This window comes from Zingiber officinale, chromosome 2B (genome assembly GCF_018446385.1).
Source record: "Zingiber officinale cultivar Zhangliang chromosome 2B, Zo_v1.1, whole genome shotgun sequence".
Lineage (NCBI taxonomy): Eukaryota > Viridiplantae > Streptophyta > Magnoliopsida > Zingiberales > Zingiberaceae > Zingiber > Zingiber officinale.
In genome coordinates this window covers 15122068-15140018 of record NC_055989.1, presented here as the reverse complement: position 1 = coordinate 15140018, position 17951 = coordinate 15122068, and the positions used below count along the sequence as shown (strand labels likewise).

Here is a 17951-nt window from a genome sequence, read left to right as displayed (position 1 = left end):
GATGCATCGGTTTAACGAAATTAAATGATTTTTTTAAAAAAAAAATACAAACTCCCTCAATTTTTAGCCAAGGGTCCACCTTTCCCTTATCTTCTTAGCCCACTTTAATTAAATATTTCCTCATTATGTCTCACATGCCCTGTTGCCCGCCTCTTAATCATCCTTATCTTTCAGCCTTGAATGTGCAAACCCTGAAATCAATCTTAATATACAGTAAATGATGTCACTCAAATTAGCCATAAAAATTAAAAGGTTCCAAGCTAAAGTTTAGTTAATCAGATATTTATTAGTCAATTTCTAACTGCGTAAGGCAACTATAGTCCACTTAAAATATTTTCACAAGGTTAGATTAGTCATCTCCAAAATTAATCGTTAACAGTAGGATAAAGACCTTAACTAGTTAAGCCTTTTAACTCTTCTGTGTTGGCCCTGGGATGAATTAGTGAAGCTATTGATGTATTCATCTTTTACCACCAATTAACTAGTTAAGTCTAAAATTAAGATATCTAGATTAAAATAAATAAGGAAGGAGTTGTTGGGGGTAGTGCGGTGAGATGAAGCAAGAGCAGCGAGGAAGTAGAAGACGGTAGGATAAAGACCTCCCACCCAACTCCAGTTAGTTGTTGTTAGTAACTACTCTTCCCTTCGTTTACTTATAGACCAAGAACACTGGCCCTCCTAACACACGCTCCAACTCCTTCCTTCCCACCACATGGGCTACGGCCGAGTCGACTCGTCCGAGTCACTACCCTCCTTATCCGATCTGCAACTGCAAGCGAGTCGCGACGCGTCCAGGACCAGGGCACGCCGTCGGCTGTCACTCTGCCTTGGTCTTATCGGCGTGCTTTTGCTCGTCGGGTTCCAGGTGGCGCACATTGTCCTCCGCCGCGACTCGGCTGAGACGACGACGCCTCGGCCGGATCGCAGCCGGCCGATGAGCCAGGCCATATCGCGGGCCTGCGGCCTGACACGGTACCCGGTCCTCTGCGTGCGTTCGATGCTCGACTTCCCGGGCGCCCTCGACGCGGCTCGGGAGCGTGACCTCGTCCATGTGTCGCTCAACATGACGCTCAGCCGCGTCAGCGCGGCCATACACGGTGCCTCCGCGATTTCCGGCGCTGCCATGGACCAGCTCGCCCGCTCCGCTTACGAGGACTGCATGGAGCTGCTCGACCACTCGCAGGAGCAGCTCTCCAACTCACTTCTTGCGGTGGCCACCGCCGGTGCTTCGCCGGCGTCGCGAGCCCGAGTCAGGGGGTTCTCCGACGAGGACGTGATCACCTGGCTCAGCGCCGCGCTCACCAACCAGGACACCTGCGACGAGGGGCTGCAGCAGGTGGCCGACCTCCGCGTGAAGCGGCACATGGAGAGCCAAACCAAGGACCTCAGCGAGCTCGTCAGCAATTGCCTCGCCATCTTCTCTGGTTTGGGCCGCAATAAGGATTTCGCCGGCATTCCTATCCACGACAAAAGGAGGAGGAGGAAGCTACTAGAGTTCCCGTCGTGGGTGCGGAAGAAGGACAGACGCCTGCTCCAGTTGCCGGCGGCGAGCATCCAGGCGGACATGGTCGTTTCCAAGGACGGAAACGGCACTTACACCTCCATCGCCGACGCAGTGAATGCGGCACCAGACTACAGCACCCGCCGGATCATCATCTACATCAAGGCCGGCCAGTACTACGAGAACATCAAGGTCGGACTGAAGAAGACGAATCTCATGTTCATCGGCGACGGCAGAAGCAACACCATCATCGCCGGATCGCGGAGCGCGTCCGACAACTTCACCACCTTCCACACAGCCACTTTCGGTATTTGTTAATTATTGTTAGGGAATTACTGACTTTTAACGAAACAGAGAATGATATTTGGGTGGTGAATTTGGTGTTTGCAGCGGCGACGGGGACGGGGTTTATAATGAGGGACATCACGGTGCAGAACTGGGCGGGGCCGGAGAAGCACCAGGCGGTGGCGCTGCGGGTGGGGGCGGACCACGCAGTGGTTTACAGGTGCAACGTCATCGGATACCAGGACACTCTGTACGTGCACTCTCAGCGGCAGTTCTTCCGGGAGTGCGACGTCTATGGCACCGTCGACTTCATCTTCGGCAACGCGGCGGTGGTGCTGCAAAACTGCAGCCTGTGGTCGCGCCGGCCAATGCCGATGCAGAAGAACACCATCACCGCTCAGAACCGGAAGGACCCGAACCAGAACACCGGCATCTCCATCCACGCATGCCGGGTGGTAGCGGCGGCGGACTTGGAGCCGGCGAAGGCCAACTACTCCACCTATCTCGGTCGGCCGTGGAAGCTCTACTCCAGGACGGTGTTCATGATGTCGTACATCGAGGACCACATCCACCCAGCGGGGTGGCTGGAGTGGAACGCCACCTTCGCCCTCGACACCTTGTACTACGGCGAGTACATGAACTACGGCCCGGGAGCTGCCATCGGCAAGAGGGTGCAATGGCCGGGGTTCCGGGTGATCACGCTGCCGGAGGAGGCCAGCAAGTACACGGTGGCGCAATTCATCTTCGGCTCCTCATGGTTGCCATCCACCGGAGTCACCTTCTTGGCCGGCTTATCCGTATAAAAAAAATAATTCCTTCTCTCCTTGATTCCATTGCCTTTGTTCTATCATATGTGATCCCTCTTCCTGTGCATGGTGTAGTTTATTTTTTCCTCAATTTTGTTTCAGAAACAGATCGATCGCAACTCCGATCCTTCAAGTTCTTACAACCATACATTTTACGAATTCCTAACATTCTGTCGAAGATTTGTATCTAATGATAGCGACTTCAATTAAGGGCGATAGCTAAGAACAGCTGCGAGTAGGACCACGCTGTCCTCTAGCAACTCAATTCCCAGGATTCGTCAGCAATCAATCAATTTGCTGCTGCTGATTGCCAAGGAGACCAAAACAGCACGATGAGAGCAATTTAGAAAGCAGAGGAAGAAGGTTCTTCCTGCTGATACACTGCTTCGTGGCTCGTGGAAGTGTCGGTGAGAGGCAGCTCAGGGCTGGAGAATTAATTGGAAAATTTATGGATCGGAGAGGTTTCAAGGGTGGTGGTGGAATTGATGAGGGTGAGTGAAATTGAACGGTGGGGTTACGCACTGCCATTAATGTCTGACCTCACGTCACTATGCGTGCGTATTCTTTTCAACGTGTTTCCTGGCATTTCGCATTTGCCATGGCCAATGAATGAGGGTAAGGAGCAGAGGAAGAACAACATGATAGAAATGGAGTCACACCTTGGAGAAAGTGAGTTTCTTAGATCTGAGATTGAAATAAGGTGGGCTCGCAAGGTAGAGGATCGGATGACACGGAGAGAACTAGGGAGTTGGTGCGTCCACTGACAAAAATTTCTACCAAAATTTATTATTTGTCAAATCTCCGTAGCAATAGCAGTGACTTCAAGCATACTCTGGGAGATTCAACCATTGCTAGGTTAAACAGAAAGAATGCCTTCAGAACTCATCTCGAATCAGACGGGAATTTGTTGCTGGTCATACAATAAATACATGAAGGTAACCACTCAATCTCCATTGTCCAAATTGTCCGGATAACATCAATCCAACAAAAGCTCCCACTTAACTTATTTCCAAGGAAACCCTACGAGGAAACTGATCCTCAAATCTTTTTTATTTGAGAAAATCTGAAGGGTTTGGACCGGCCTTCCAGTTCAAGGCTTCCATAACTGGACCTTCAACCAGACTGATGGTAATGGCACATATACCAATTCAACTAGCAAAGGAGGAAAAATTCTGCACCTCTCACAAATTTCTCTCTATGAATTCCCAGATCCTCTCTTCCATGTAAACACGATCTCGTAGCCGACGCGGCATGTGCCTTTCATCTGGAAAAAGCAGAAGCTCGTACGGCTTGCCAGCGGCAATGAGTGAGTTTACAAGTCTAGCTGTGTGCCTGAAGTGCACATTCTCGTCGATCATTCCATGAACAAGGAGTAGCTTCCCTTTCAGCTTGTCCACATGGTGCATTATTGATCCGTACTCATAGCCTTCAGGGTTTTCATCCGGCAAGCCCATATACTTCTCGGTGTAGAATGTGTCGTATCCATCCCATGAAGTCACTGGGGCACCTGATACTGCACAGCAGAAAGTGTTGGGAAACCTTGCCAGGCTCATTGCTGACAGAAAGCCCCCATAGCTCCAACCATATATACCAATATGGCCTGCTTTGGCAAGACCTTGCTTCACAAGCCACTCTACACCTGTCACTTGATCTTCCACGTCTAGCTGGCCAAAGTTATGCTTCAGATGGCCCTCAAACTTCAATCCTCGCCTTGCAGTCCCTCTGTTATCTAGCTGCATTATAGAAGGAAAAATTGTCCTTATCATGTTCTGCACCATAATCATTTTATTATAGAGCAACTGTACCAATTATAGCAGAGATAAGCAAAACAATAATTGATAGCAATAGGAAAAGAGGTCAGATGCAAGCAGTAGTTTTTTCATGGACCATTAATGACAAACAATCATATGACTATCTACTATGACATGGCATAGAGATTCATTAATACAGTTAAGCAATGAAATATCATTCTGACTCCAACCAGAACAATACAGTTTAGGTACTCTTCTGTCATGCCAACACAGCACACACAAAAAGCTTTGGCACATATTAAAGCATGCCAAGATCAATTTAATTAGGTTTAAATTTTTATCATCATCTTCCACAAACTAGTTTCTCCATTTCCATAAATAATGCCATTAATTGGTGAAAGTTGAACTTAGAAATTGCTGCTTCACTTTTCCCTCTTTTTTTTTTTTTGGTTAGTATTCAATCTCTTTCCCATGATTGGCTGCAATAATTGAAGCATCAGCAGCATCCCAATCAGGTTTTTATGCAGCAACAAGATGAGATATGTCTATCTCGGTATATACCACTGAACTTGTGTTGGGCACGAACAACATAACCACATTTACCCATTCATTATCAGTCAGTGATCAAAATGGTACATCCCAGTCATGCCAACCAATATCAATCTGCACTTAAACCATAAAGTTAATGGCATTGTACAATTCCTCTCCTATCCATTGTGACATAACCTGGTCAGCTAACAAGAATATGATTCATTTGGATGTACAATAAAAAGGGTTAATTATATATACAACCCGGCAGTTTACTTGTAAATACATGTGCCTCCTATTTTCTCTAAAATCTCCAATTCAGTTTGTAACCTGGCCAATTTAATCAAATTTGACATAAGTTTATACACATTGCGTGAGCTAAATAATACTTATTTAACTAGAAATGATTGTAATACAGGTAATTGTAGGCACCCAACTTAAGAAAACAAAATTTGAAAAGATAAGTTGAATTCAATCAGAAGAAGAAGAATCTAACTAGATTCAACATAGTATCTCATGATTGTGGGAATATTGCCACAAACCAGTTCCAGTTAGCACATCCAGACTCAGGGAGGTCAAATAGGGCCAAAATGAAAGGTGGGACTAGATCCCCATAGAATGTCAATCAACAAAGGTTATGAATCTTGGATCTACTTTGTCAATTAGTTAAGGGGTTTAAAAGCTAAAAATCTGGATGTCAAATAGGGCCAAAATGAAAGCTGGAAACAGATTCCTAGAATGTAAGTTTGTCAACAGAGGGTATGAAGTTTGGCTCTACTTTGTCAATTAATTGAGAGGTTAAAATGCTACAAAACTAAGTAGCTAACCGCGCAATAAAGAGAATTGATTGGTAATTCCATGCTGATTTGGTAATCAATGTTGAAGAAACTATCGAAGCTCAAGAGACAGCTTTGAGTCTCTACCCCAGTTTCTGAGAAGAACTTGTTTATGGGACACTGGGACTAGCTTGGAAAGAGAAGTTGAATCATAAAGATTGAGTTATTTTGTATCTACTGCAGGAAGAAAAGAGAACAGCATCTGAACAAAAGGAGCTAACCAAGCTCAAGAGACAGGTTTGACTCTCTATCCTAGATTCTGAGAAGAGTTGGTTCATGGGGCACCAGGCTAGCTTGCAAAGGGAAGTGAGTGCTAAAGATTGAGCCTATTTTGTAGCTTGGAAGTCGACATAGGAAGAAACAACTGTACACAAACAAGCAACAAAGAAAGAAAAAAAAAAGTAAATGTGAAGTGAAAAGGGTAAATTGGTTATTATTAGAGTTTGTTGGGACTCTTCTATCTCATATTGAACCATTCTATCATCAGTTCTTCCCATTGATTGGACTTCTGCTCAAAATAGTAACTAAAATATGTGAAAAAGCATATAAACCATGCACACTGCAGGTAACCAATGAGATCGGAACAGTAAGAATGCAAGCTTCCATGCGCTCAAGAGACACAAACTCTAGCCCCATCCTAATATTGGTTGTAACCTTGTAATAAGAGATACAACAGCAATATTTTATTTTTGCAAACTGAGGGAGTGTTTGGTTTGAGTGTTTTCCATTTTCATTTTTAGGAAAACATGCGCTTTCTGAAAAATAATGTTTGGTTTGTATTTTTCACGTCTATTTTCTAGAAAAAGAGACGACGTTTTCTGGAAAAGTAGAGAATGTCTAAAAGTCATTTTCTAAGAAAAGGGAAAATGCGGATTTCCAAAAAATGAAAATGGAAAGTGCGCAAACTAAACGCTAAGTTTTTTATATTTTTCAGCAAATAAAATTAGAAAAATATACGGTATAAAATATATATATGAACTACACAAAGAAATATTCACAAACTGAAGTTATATAGTTCACCATATTCAAACTAATTTACTCAAAAAATCTAGAATTAACAACTATAACTTTAAAGTGCTTTGATTTTGAAATAGAACTTTAGTATATACCCAACAATTTCAAGAATCCATGAAGAACAAGTATAAAAAATGACAAATAAATAAAAGAAGCTAATTGTGTTTTTGGAAGAATACATGGTACTAGAAATCAACACCAGTAATATATACAGTTCCCATTTTATCTTACCCTGCTATTGGATATGCATCTTTAACAAAAATGTATTAATTAAAAAATAAATCAGATTGCAGTGCATAGAGAGTATATTTTAGTTAGAAACTTAAAAAAAAAAAGACAATAGCAAACAGATTTACCTTCCACACTAAGATTCCCTTATTCCGTAGGTATTGCGCTCTCATGTCAACTGTATTTATCCATGAATCAACCACAAGCTGAACACTAGGACCACCATAAACACCAATCAATGCTTTATAGGGAGGTGGCCCAAATGTTTTTGCATCAGGTTTGTATAAAGCCCCATACAAAGTTGTACCATCTTTAGCAGATATTTGCACAATCTCCGGCGATAGAAGTTGTAACTTTCTAAAACGAGGAACAGTAAGAGGCTGCTCATACAACGGAAATATCAGACTCCCATCATGCAAGGAACAAAGGGTTACTCTGGGAGGAGAGTTAAGAGAATCATGGACATCGACAAATCTCTGCATCTGATGATCAAGGATAACTGCATGTCTTCCACTGCCATGAGTCAACCTCATTGGTGGTTTTAAAGGAATAGTCCAGTCTGGAATAAGGCTAGTGCAATATAAGTTAAATTCCAATGGCCCATCCATGGTGCCAGTGAAGTAAATAAGACCTGCATTTTCATTTACACCGGCGATTTGCTCAACCATCCAATTACCTTGTGTAATGGGTCCTAAGCAAGCCCCACTCTTGTCATGAAGGTAGAGGTGCCTAAAACCAGTCTTTTCACTTGCCCAAATGAAACCACCAGAAAAATTATTCACTCCTTTATCTAAAGGTGTGAAGCAATCATGCAAGTTTATCCAGATATCGTGCTCTTCTACAAGTAAAATTTCCTTTTGTCCAGTTTGAATATCATACTTAAAAATCTCTAATTTGGAATGGGACCTGTTGAGGACCTGAGCTATAAGAGAATTATCTGGCATCCAATTGACTCTAGCTAGATATTCTGCATCTCCACCAGCTTCACCTGATAATCCACAAATAAGGTCCATCCAAGTAACTTCACCACCAGAGGCAGGAACAACTCCGAGTCGAACCTTTACATTAGCAGCTCCAGCAAAAGGGTATGCATGGTCTTCCTGTGCATCTACGCCAACTGAACTTTTCCCCTGGTGCATGATTCTGAAAAGAGGGATCTCAGCTGAGTCAACCTCAGCAAATGCAATATACTTGCTATCAAGAGACCACCAAAATCCAGTCTTCCTATCCATCTCTTCCTAGGGCCAAAGAAATAATTGGCAGAACAATAAATTTATTTTCAGTGGTCTAGCATGAGAATATTTATAATTTCAGAGAGCGGAGAAAAGTTGCACCTGAGCAATGTATTCAGCAAGACCATAAGTCTGAAAACAGAACAGATCAGAACTGTTAGATACTCTGAATGAAGACATCAAATAAGAGATTCATATATACAATAAGTTTATTAACAAAAACAAGCATAGGTGTGGTAGCAACCATGAAAATGTGTGCATATAAATTCAAGCTCACAGCATATACAATCTGCAAAATTTGTATAGAAATAATCCTAGTTTATAAGAAAATCAGGAAAAAAAATATATCAAGAGATGCACTGCTTTGTGCATAGTGAACCCAAATACAGACATTGCAAAGAGTTAACTCCAAATCAGTTAGTGACATGCTATGTTGCTTCAATATAATAGTACTATGTCTGATCTTTTTTCTGAAGGAATATTTTCCTAACATCTGTTTCTGAAGACAGTATTTCAATAATATCTATAGACAATCTAATGAGCTCATAGAATACAGTAAGAGAGGGTTTTACCAATGAGGTTTTTTTAGCAAACTCAGGATGATCAGCATATTCCAAGGATATAGACAGCCTTATCACTAATATACCTCCCAACTCCCAGAAGTACTGTAACTAAAAGAACCAGGTGCCTTGTCATGACTATGCTGATAAGAAATTCTAGGAGCTCACACATTGCCACTGTATTTCATTCAACAGTCGTTACAGAGATATGTAGAGTATCGGGCTTCTTTTGTGTTGCATTACAATTTCTCTAGCATAATCCTTGTTGGACACAAGGATTAGCAGAAACTTCCATCGTCTAGCAAAATTTGCATGTATGGATATGGACCTCCCAATCACCCAACTTCAATTTGACATTAACAGTGCATTGAACAACAACAGAACAAGTTTTACAACACAATAAAATCCAACCGAATAAATTGGACCAGAAGTGAGAAATTGGCAAATTTGAGCCTGGTTGGAAAACAAACTATATTTGTTGCACCTGCAATCCATGCACATAACATAATTTTTCAGAAGGTAAGTGGTGACCTTTTCATAAAATAGAGAGCTGCCTCAACACAATCCACAGAATAATACAGGTGTTCCCCTAAGAATATGGAAAAAAAAATCATGGTCATCCCTTTGATTCCTGCTCGTATTGCAGTCCCCTCTTACTGTATTGTAATTGCAATGACCACCTCCATTTTCCTTGTCTCCGGGACCTAAATCAGTATCCCATGCACTTAGTTGGCATATCAAGATCTCCTAGAATGTTTCCAAACCCCATCACTTCCTTTCCTTAGACCTCTTCCTTGGTCCTTTCTAAGCTTTTCCAACTTCTATCCATGATCTTGCTCGAGTTATGTGCTCTCTGAGGCTACTTACTATATCTTCCTTCTATCAGAAGTTCTCTGAGACCATAAAGTTGACATCACTTCTCACCTAACTTCGCTTGATATGCATGAATCCAACAATAAATTTTGGCCTTTGATATCTTCGGGGAAAAAAGAAACTCGGTCTTTTGAGAAAGTGCATTGCCTATTTTATTATTTATGTATCACTATACTAGTTTCTTGTATGAAAAAAATATTGAATAGTTTCAACTTCCACCATTAATCTTCCACGAGCATGGTACAACCTCAAAACTATAGTTTCATTACGTCTCTTGATAATTTTTCACTTATTTTAAATAAAAACAACCATTAGGAAGTAAAAGGAAGTGGTTCTTGTATTCTAAGATATGTAGTTTGGTTAGATTAATGCATTTCAAAGTTTATCCTACTATACTTATTTCATTCTATGCCAATATGACAACTACCAAGAATAGAAGAATCCTACAAATTAGAGTAGATGTGAAATAGATCTAAATTCAAGCACAGTACTCAAAGAATGGTCACCTGAAATTATTTCTGTTTGTAGCTAGGGGAATTGCAATAGTTTAAACTTCACAAACATATTATTGGAAGAACAAAAAAATATGTCTGCTAAAAGCAGTAGAGCTTGAGTGTGTTTGTGCTTCACATCCAAAGCAATGATAAAACAAGTTGTCCATCGATTGTTCAATGCCGAACAAAAGGGAAATATGTTGCACATATATCTTAGATTTTCCTAATTAATGCAATGAGAACAAGATTTCAAAGAAAACATCATTTTTATTTTTAAATACGAATTTGAGATTTATCTTTTTTCAGTGGTTCTTTTAATTATATTTGTTGTTGTCCCCTACCAAAAAGAAAAACCTAGTTATGCCATCTAGTCCATATAATGTGCAAGGAAATTGCACATATACCATATAATGAGTAAGGAATCAACATTTGCTACCCCGCAACCACCTCGATCTGTGAAACCCACTGAAAGCTTCTTTCTAAGGAACTGCAGAAAGATCAATTTCCTTTGAATAGAAAACAGGTTTCAGTAACCTGATACGTCTTATGATGAGACAACCAAGCTACATAAGCAACAGGAGAGAACTTAAAGAAAACATTGAACCATGAGCTTCTACACGTACACTTCATTGCTCATTATTTGGCATACTAAAAGGAACTCGTCCAAATGGTTAAATGCCAAGTTACAAGACAAACCAAAGTACTTAAGGTTACCAGAGCAAAAGATAGGATAATATTGGATACATACCACAAGCACATGATTTTATTTTCCAAACACCAAAACTAGAAAGGTAAATTCAACCATGTGTAACGCAGTAACAAGATATGAACATCCAACCTTTTGGTTTTCACTTGCTCCAAAAGTTAATTGGTTAGGTTCCCCACCAGACAGATTCAAAACGTGGAGTTCATCATCTCTGACATATGCGAGCTTGCTTCCATCTGGTGACAGATGTGGGTCAATGATTGGCGAACCAGCACAACATGTCAGCTTGAGCTCTGGCTCTGAGCCTGATATTTCCTGGAAATATACCTGATGAAACAGATAATGATCACTTGATATCTCTGTCTCAAAGAAAGAAAGTTTAAGGTCAGCCAGTTCAGCAGCACATAAGATAACTACTTCTGATGAAGCATTTTAATGATCAAACCGAAACTACTTCGAATACAATCGGCCTACTAGCTGAATTTCAACACTAGCCAATCAAATCAGGAAATAGAGCAGCGCACAGACCCCATTTGGCAATGGCACCATGATAGTGGGCTTCCCTGGAGGAAAGCAAGAAGAGGGCGTTGACCTCGCCTTCCACTCGTACCTCGTGACACCCAATCCCCTCTCCCTTGACCTCTCCCGCCTCAGCTTCTCTTCAGCCGAGAGATTATTCTCGTCGAGGCCGCCTCCATCAGGTGGGCTAAACACCAACTCTTGCCGCCGCGAAGCAACGTCAAAGACGAAGACTTTACGATGGAGGGTACCATCGGGGCTAAAGAGATAGGAGATCAGGCGCCCATCAGGGCTGAAGCTGATGGCGGAGGGGGCGACGTATCCCGGCAGCGGGTACTGGACGATCTCCTCCACGGGAAAGAGGAAGGAGTCTTCGTTGGAATCAGCAAGGGGCATCTTTGCTTCGCAGTGCCGCGGTTTCTTCGCGAAAGTCTCCTTGTCGCCGTCCTCCGCAGCCGCGCTGTCCTGCATCAAGGAGGGCAGTTACGCAGGCGGAGGAAGGGCCGGGAGGGCCGCTGTACCAAGAAGTAGGTGCCGGACGGCGAACCCTAGGACGGATGGCGATGGTATCGGGGCCGAAGAGGAATCCCAGCGGTCCCTACTAAGGCCCTTCCCCTCTCTCAGTTCGCTAATATAGTAATATTTCTAGGCACGGCCTCATTTGCATTTGCTCCCGTATATGTTTTGAAATCTCAAATTAACTCCTACAAACTTTGCTTTATATTGGTATTACTCACCCAAGCAGTAATATAGTCCCACGCATAGTTGGTAGAATCACGATTCTACGCAGGATCGATTTAGGGTCAGGATCGGATCGGTCAGGATCGAATCGTAGAATCGTACGATCCTACCAAAAACCCTTAAAATTTTATCATACATGATTAATAATTAGAAAAAATACCTAAAAAACTCATTTACATATAAATAAATAACTAATTTTGTATATATATGCAATTATTTATACTCAACACATCAAATTATATTACTACATGTACAAATTTAAATTAACTTGTAATTCAACTATCATTCTCGCATAGTAATAATATTTATATTTTCATATCATAAAATGAAAGAATATAAAATATCTATTAACACAATAATAATAACACATACAATGTCAAAAATATTTCCTTGATTTATAAGATAATTCAATTTAAATGTCAACAAAGCATCTAACGTATATAACAGAAGCTATTGAATCCTTTGATTCAAATATGAATGCCGGAAATAATCTTCTAAAGACTAGTTGATGTCACACAATACTAGATAATAGACATCCAAAAACTTATTATTTTGAGAAAAATAAATGACAGAATATTATTGATAAAAAAAACTAACTCAAAAATAATTAAACATATATTTAAATAATTTAAAACTCTAATAAGATGAAAAAAAGATAATGGTTAAGGATAAACTTTGAAATTTATTAAAGATCTCTGAACGAGCTTTAATTTGATATATTATAGGCCCCGCGGTTCAATCCGAGTCAAAAGTTATGACCTCCCAAAGCTTCCACCGATCCTGCTCCGATTCTGCTCCGATTCTGCTCCGATTCTACCGATTCTGCTCCGATCCTACCGATCCTGCTCCGATTCTGCTCCGATCCTGCTCCGATTCTACCGATTCTGCTCCGATCCTGCTGCGATCCTACTGCAAAAACGATTCTGCACGATCTTGGATCGATTTTGGGTTTCCGGATCGTAGGATCGTACGATCCTACGATCCGGATCGTGATTTTGCAAACTATGGTCCCACGGTTAAATAATAAATTAGATATCAAATAGAAAAAAAATGATAATTTTAATTATTCTTATTAATTATTTCTGAGATGTGTTCGTTCCCATGAAAATTTTTTATTGATCATCAGGATAAATCGAGAAGTGTACGTAACAATCAATCTAGAAATCCAACATTTAATTACGTCCTTTTATTTGGAGGAAAAAATTTCTATAAATACATCGTAGTTGGTGTTCGAATCGTGAATATTTGAATGACAACTTAGATATTCTACTGCGATATTATAACTCAGGGACAAATTAGATACCAAATAGAGATATATTTTTCACGGCCTAACCATGAGTATTCATATTAACTTTACTCGATATATAATTTATTTTAAATTTTATATTTTAAATAAAAAAACTTTTACATTAAATAGCTTATCATTTTTTAAATTTAAATTTCATAAATACTACTCTCTAAATGTAAAGAATGAAAATATTAAAATATTATTTAATTTTTTTCAAAAAATAAAAGAAAAAAATTAGATAATAAAAAATAAATATTAAATATAATGAAATTTTTATGATAATTTGATATAGTGTATAGTGAAAAATAATTATTTAAATTTATTAAAATAAATAATTTATCTTAAATTTTAAATTTTAAAGATATTATAAAAAATAAAAAAAAAAAAAGTCAAATGCAACTAAAGTTCCTGTTCTTTAAACATATTTAATAAAGTTGAATTTAAAATTAATTAAATTACTTAAATGTGTATTCAAATTTAACTTAACTTCTTTTGTCTAACACTGAATTTGCTTCGAGTTTCAGTTGAACTTGTTTTATAGATACTATTAAATTATTAAATTTAATTAATTTAATTTTTTTAGAACGTATTTATTTATATTAAAAATTTATTTATTTATATGTTTGATAACAATTTATTGATGAATTTTATTAATGTATTCATGAATATTATTCAAAATATTATTTACAAACTATTCATATTTTATTCAGACGTATTAATTAATGGTTATGTATCTATTTTATTTTATTTAATAAACTATATAAACTTTAGGCATATTAAACGATATATATAAATTCTTATTAAATTAACCATAAAACTGGTTACAATTAGCACCCAAATCTTCTGGACCACAATCCTTAATTTATTCTTGACTAGGGATTGTTCATAGGTAAGATTTTATAAATTTTACCTGTGTAATAGGTGGGGTTTATGAAATTCCATCTATAAATAATATTCATAGTGGTCCATTTTTAGGATCGTATTTTATGGTCAAATGTGTCCTACAATTAGTAGATATTTTAAAAAATATTAATCTAATTAAATTTGAAGGGGAAAAAAGTAAATCTAGTTATCATGTGTTTTTGGCTTTCAAAAATATGAAAGAAATATGAAAAAAATGATTAATCTTAAATTAATCAATTTGGTTTTATGAAAATTTTTTATCAATCATCAGGATAAATCAAAAAGTATCGTACAATCTAGAAGTTTAATATCATTTAATTGTAAAAATCAAATAATAAATAGCTAAGAAATAATTGATTATCTTTACCGATTTACCATATCCTGAGAAAAAAACAAATGATAAGAGTGAAGATTGAGTGGATATAGAGGTCGAAGTGAGTGGCGATTGAGAAAGAAGAGAGGATGATGGATGGGTGGGCATTGGACAAAGCGTTGGATCAAATGATAGAGAAGTTGATTGGTAGAGGAAGGAATGGAGGTGGATAATGTCAATTTGGACACTGTAGAGTCCAGGTACGTGGAGTCCCTCTCAATGCATTGAAGCATTGTTTGTGTTCCGCATGGAGAAAAGCCAAACGAGGTTTTTTGTTTGTCTTTAGACGTGGGGAAAAAATTGATAATTAGATGTGCTATATTATATGGTACTTGATCTTGAATTGAGATATCTTTTCGGATGGGTTTATTGGTTAGTACATGAGGTGTTGTCATCATAAGGTATGAGATTCGAATCTCGATAAAGTCGAGGTAAATATCTCCTTTATGTGTTAGTTACTATTCCAAAGGCTAGTAGCCGCCCGTAATTTACCTCCTCTGTGTTGGTCCTGGGACGGGTTGGCGGGGGCGCTGGAGGCGAGCGTATTCGCCTTTTGCCACCTTGATCTTGAATTGAGATATTCGAAGTTGACTTATCGATTTACCCTATTTAATTAGGAGAAATATTATTGTGACATTATTTCTATACCGACAAAAAAACTGACTTTCACTAGAAGAATAGTCCTTATGGGTGTTAAAGATGAATCTGACCTAACGACTCAATATGAGTTGATCCGAAAAAAATCAGGTTCGAATTAGGCATTTTTGGGTTCGGGTTGGAGAGTTAAAAATATTCAGAAGGCATTTTTGGGTTCGGGTTGGAGAGTTAAAAATATTCAGATTGGGTCAGGTCGGGTTCGGGTTGACCTAAATATAGGATTTTTTTTTGTTAAATCGAATTTTATTTTGAAAATTAAGATATTTTAATGTATATTAATATGATGTTTATATGATAATAATGGAGTATTGAAATAAAAGTGAAGAATTATAGGGAAATAGCAAAAAAAAAATGAATCAGATTTTCAGGTTATTCGGATCGAGTTCAGGTTGGTCGGATTTTGGTTCGGATTTAGAGGTTTTGGATTGAATTCAGGTTCGGGTCGGATTTGGGTTGGGTTAACAAAAAAAATTAACCCGACCCGACTCACCTGAATTGACACCCTTAATAGTCCTCAACTCCAGATCCCCTTATTCTTTTCCCTCACAATCCTTTTATACCCGAGGGAGCTTTCTCGTGCTCTTCTTTAATGATATTAATGAGTGTTTCATTTTGTCTTCCTCCTTAATGAGGCTATAATAATTGCATAATGAATGAAACAATATTAAATGAGGAAATATGCTCTCTTACTTCCTACTATTCTTCTTCCCCATGCACTCATGGACCAATGATGGACATTAATATAAAATGTGCTAGATTGCTAAGATATAAATTAGCAATACCATAAAAACACTATTCTACTGAGACAAAGAAAGTCTAAGCTCCTGATCGGTTATTATATTATCTCGACCCTTGTATCTAAAATGATAAAATGAAAGTGACTCAGCTGTTTAAGTGATTAAAGCAGAGTGGTAGATCGATAGCATCCAAGATATATCTTATGTTCAGTCTGCCATAGTTTATAGCTCAATCGGTAATGAAATCACCAAGTGGCCTATATACGAGCCCGATCGGAAGAACATATAGCTATTTGGCCAGTCAGAAACCATATTTATTCACATGTTCACCTAGACTTTGACTATCACATCATCCCTTTTATTGACTTATTGTCACCACGTGACACCCTCTTCAAACCTCCACATCAGTACTGAATGTTAGATTATTACTCGAGTACATGGGTAGTGATCTTGTTCGAAAGCAAAGAAGATCGCAAGCTGGGGGATGTGGCTTGAAGGTTGATGAAGTGAAGACTCCACGCGGTCCTACAACACAAGAGGTGTTAGTACCAGGATGAGAAGGGGTTCTCTGTGTTGGTCTTCCGAATCTCAAGTCAATTTTCTATAAGTGGAGAATAGTAGAAAATTGTAGCTAGAGCATGTTAAATAATGAAGTTGCGCATACTTCCGCTTGTAGATGGGAACCTCCTTTAATAATGTCACTGTAGTGTCTGTGCACGTATTTCAAAGCAATCACACATTTTTCCAAGCATCCTAGGAAACACATAAGTCCAAAAGTGCCTCTGACATCTTTCTTTAAGCGAGCATGCAAATCTTTGATGTGACAGGCTGGAAGCTTCTATCGTGCGACTTGCCTGGGGAACATGCTTTATTGTCAGTGACACAAACCTCCAAAAGGGTGCAAGGAGATATGTAGGTGGGTCCTGCTATAGACTAACCAGTGGCCGCTCGATAGGGGCGCGCCCTACTCCGTTGTGCTGAACAGAGCAATCTCCCTTCACTTAGTTTTCACATAATCGGAGGGATCCTCCCCTGAATGGACACACCGCCCGCTCAGAAGGGACGGTGGCTGAGGAATGTACTGTCTGTTTATCTCGTAACCTTATACTGTCTACTTGGCTCTGCTCGCCCGTTCGAGTGTGTTGTTTGTCTGGGCATAACTCAGCCGAACGACTGACCTCGCCTGATTTGTGGATAGCGTCTTTTTACTTTCCTTGACTTTGACTTCCATGTCAGCCAGTCTTCCTTACTTTGACTTATCTTTGGTGATGTTCCTCTTCATCACCGCATCACAAGCTTTCCCCTCAAGCCTAGTTGAAGGAGGTTGCAAGTTCGACTGACTAGACAGTTAGAATGTTCTAAAAGTCTTCTTCCCGATCAGTTATTCTAGGGTTTAAAACCATCACTCGACTATAATCCTCACTGTTCAAGGGTTTATAGTTGCTACTTAGCCGTGTCATTCATTGATCAAGGGTTTATAGACGTCGCTCGACTGTGTCGTTTATTGCTCAAGGGTTTATAGCTGTCGCTCGGCTATGTCATTCCTTCCACTCGCCTCATGTCATTTGTCGAGAAGTTGCCTTTTATCCGAGCGGAGATGCTGGGATTTAGAGCCGCCGCTTGACTATCACGTGTGCTTTAGCTAACTTTGAATTTTCTTTTGGTCCTTCTTCTCATCGACTATGTACGGTCCGAGTCAGTGTCGCTCAGATCTATCGTGGACAAACCTTAGTCATTTTCTAACTTCATTCTAATCTCTGCTCCGCCCTCTCACCCCCACGTAGTGTCTTTTAATTATCACAGACGTCACCCAAATTTCTAGAAAATCATTCAAATCCCCGTCCATTAATGCAAAGCACGCTTGGTCATACATGTAATCATGCTTTCTCCTTCCTCATTAATGCCACCTATAATTGAAT

General features: G+C 39.5%; 2 protein-coding genes across 3 annotated transcripts; one reads left to right on the top strand and one right to left on the bottom strand.

Annotated features, from left to right (window-relative positions):
* Positions 1-411: 411 nt before the first annotated feature.
* LOC122045375 (probable pectinesterase/pectinesterase inhibitor 34) lies at positions 412-2763 on the top strand. Its single transcript, XM_042605569.1, has 2 exons — positions 412-1808; positions 1892-2763. The coding sequence occupies exons 1-2, from the start codon at positions 713-715 to the stop codon at positions 2587-2589; spliced, it is 1794 nt and encodes a 597-aa protein (XP_042461503.1). The 5' UTR covers positions 412-712; the 3' UTR covers positions 2590-2763.
* Positions 2764-3425: 662 nt separating this feature from the next.
* On the bottom strand, positions 3426-11957 carry LOC122045374 (dipeptidyl aminopeptidase 4-like). 2 transcript variants are annotated; one of them, XM_042605567.1, is made up of 5 exons: positions 11343-11955; positions 10947-11141; positions 8284-8313; positions 7078-8187; positions 3426-4325 (listed from the first exon to the last, which is right to left on the bottom strand). In XM_042605567.1, exons 1-5 carry the CDS (start codon positions 11802-11804, stop codon positions 3774-3776), a joined length of 2349 nt encoding a protein of 782 aa, XP_042461501.1. In that variant the 5' UTR covers positions 11805-11955; the 3' UTR covers positions 3426-3773. The 2 variants fall into 2 exon arrangements, with proteins under 2 accessions (XP_042461501.1, XP_042461502.1); XM_042605568.1 differs by lacking the exon at positions 3426-4325 and adding an exon at positions 5124-5201 and having other exon boundaries at positions 11343-11957.
* Positions 11958-17951: the final 5994 nt, after the last annotated feature.

Excerpts from the sequence above, each read along its gene's own strand:
- LOC122045375 (XM_042605569.1), top strand. The coding sequence starts at position 713 with ATGGGCTACGGCCGAGTCGACTCGTCCGAGTCACTACCCTCCTTATCC. Across the intron at positions 1,809-1,891 it reads CTTCCACACAGCCACTTTCG|CGGCGACGGGGACGGGGTTT; the intron begins GTATTTGTTAAT and ends TGGTGTTTGCAG.
- LOC122045374 (XM_042605567.1), bottom strand. The coding sequence starts at position 11,804 with ATGCAGGACAGCGCGGCTGCGGAGGACGGCGACAAGGAGACTTTCGCG. Across the intron at positions 11,142-11,342 it reads TGGTGCCATTGCCAAATGGG|GTATATTTCCAGGAAATATC; the intron begins GTCTGTGCGCTG and ends CTGTTTCATCAG. Across the intron at positions 8,188-8,283 it reads TTGCTGAATACATTGCTCAG|GAAGAGATGGATAGGAAGAC; the intron begins GTGCAACTTTTC and ends CTTTGGCCCTAG.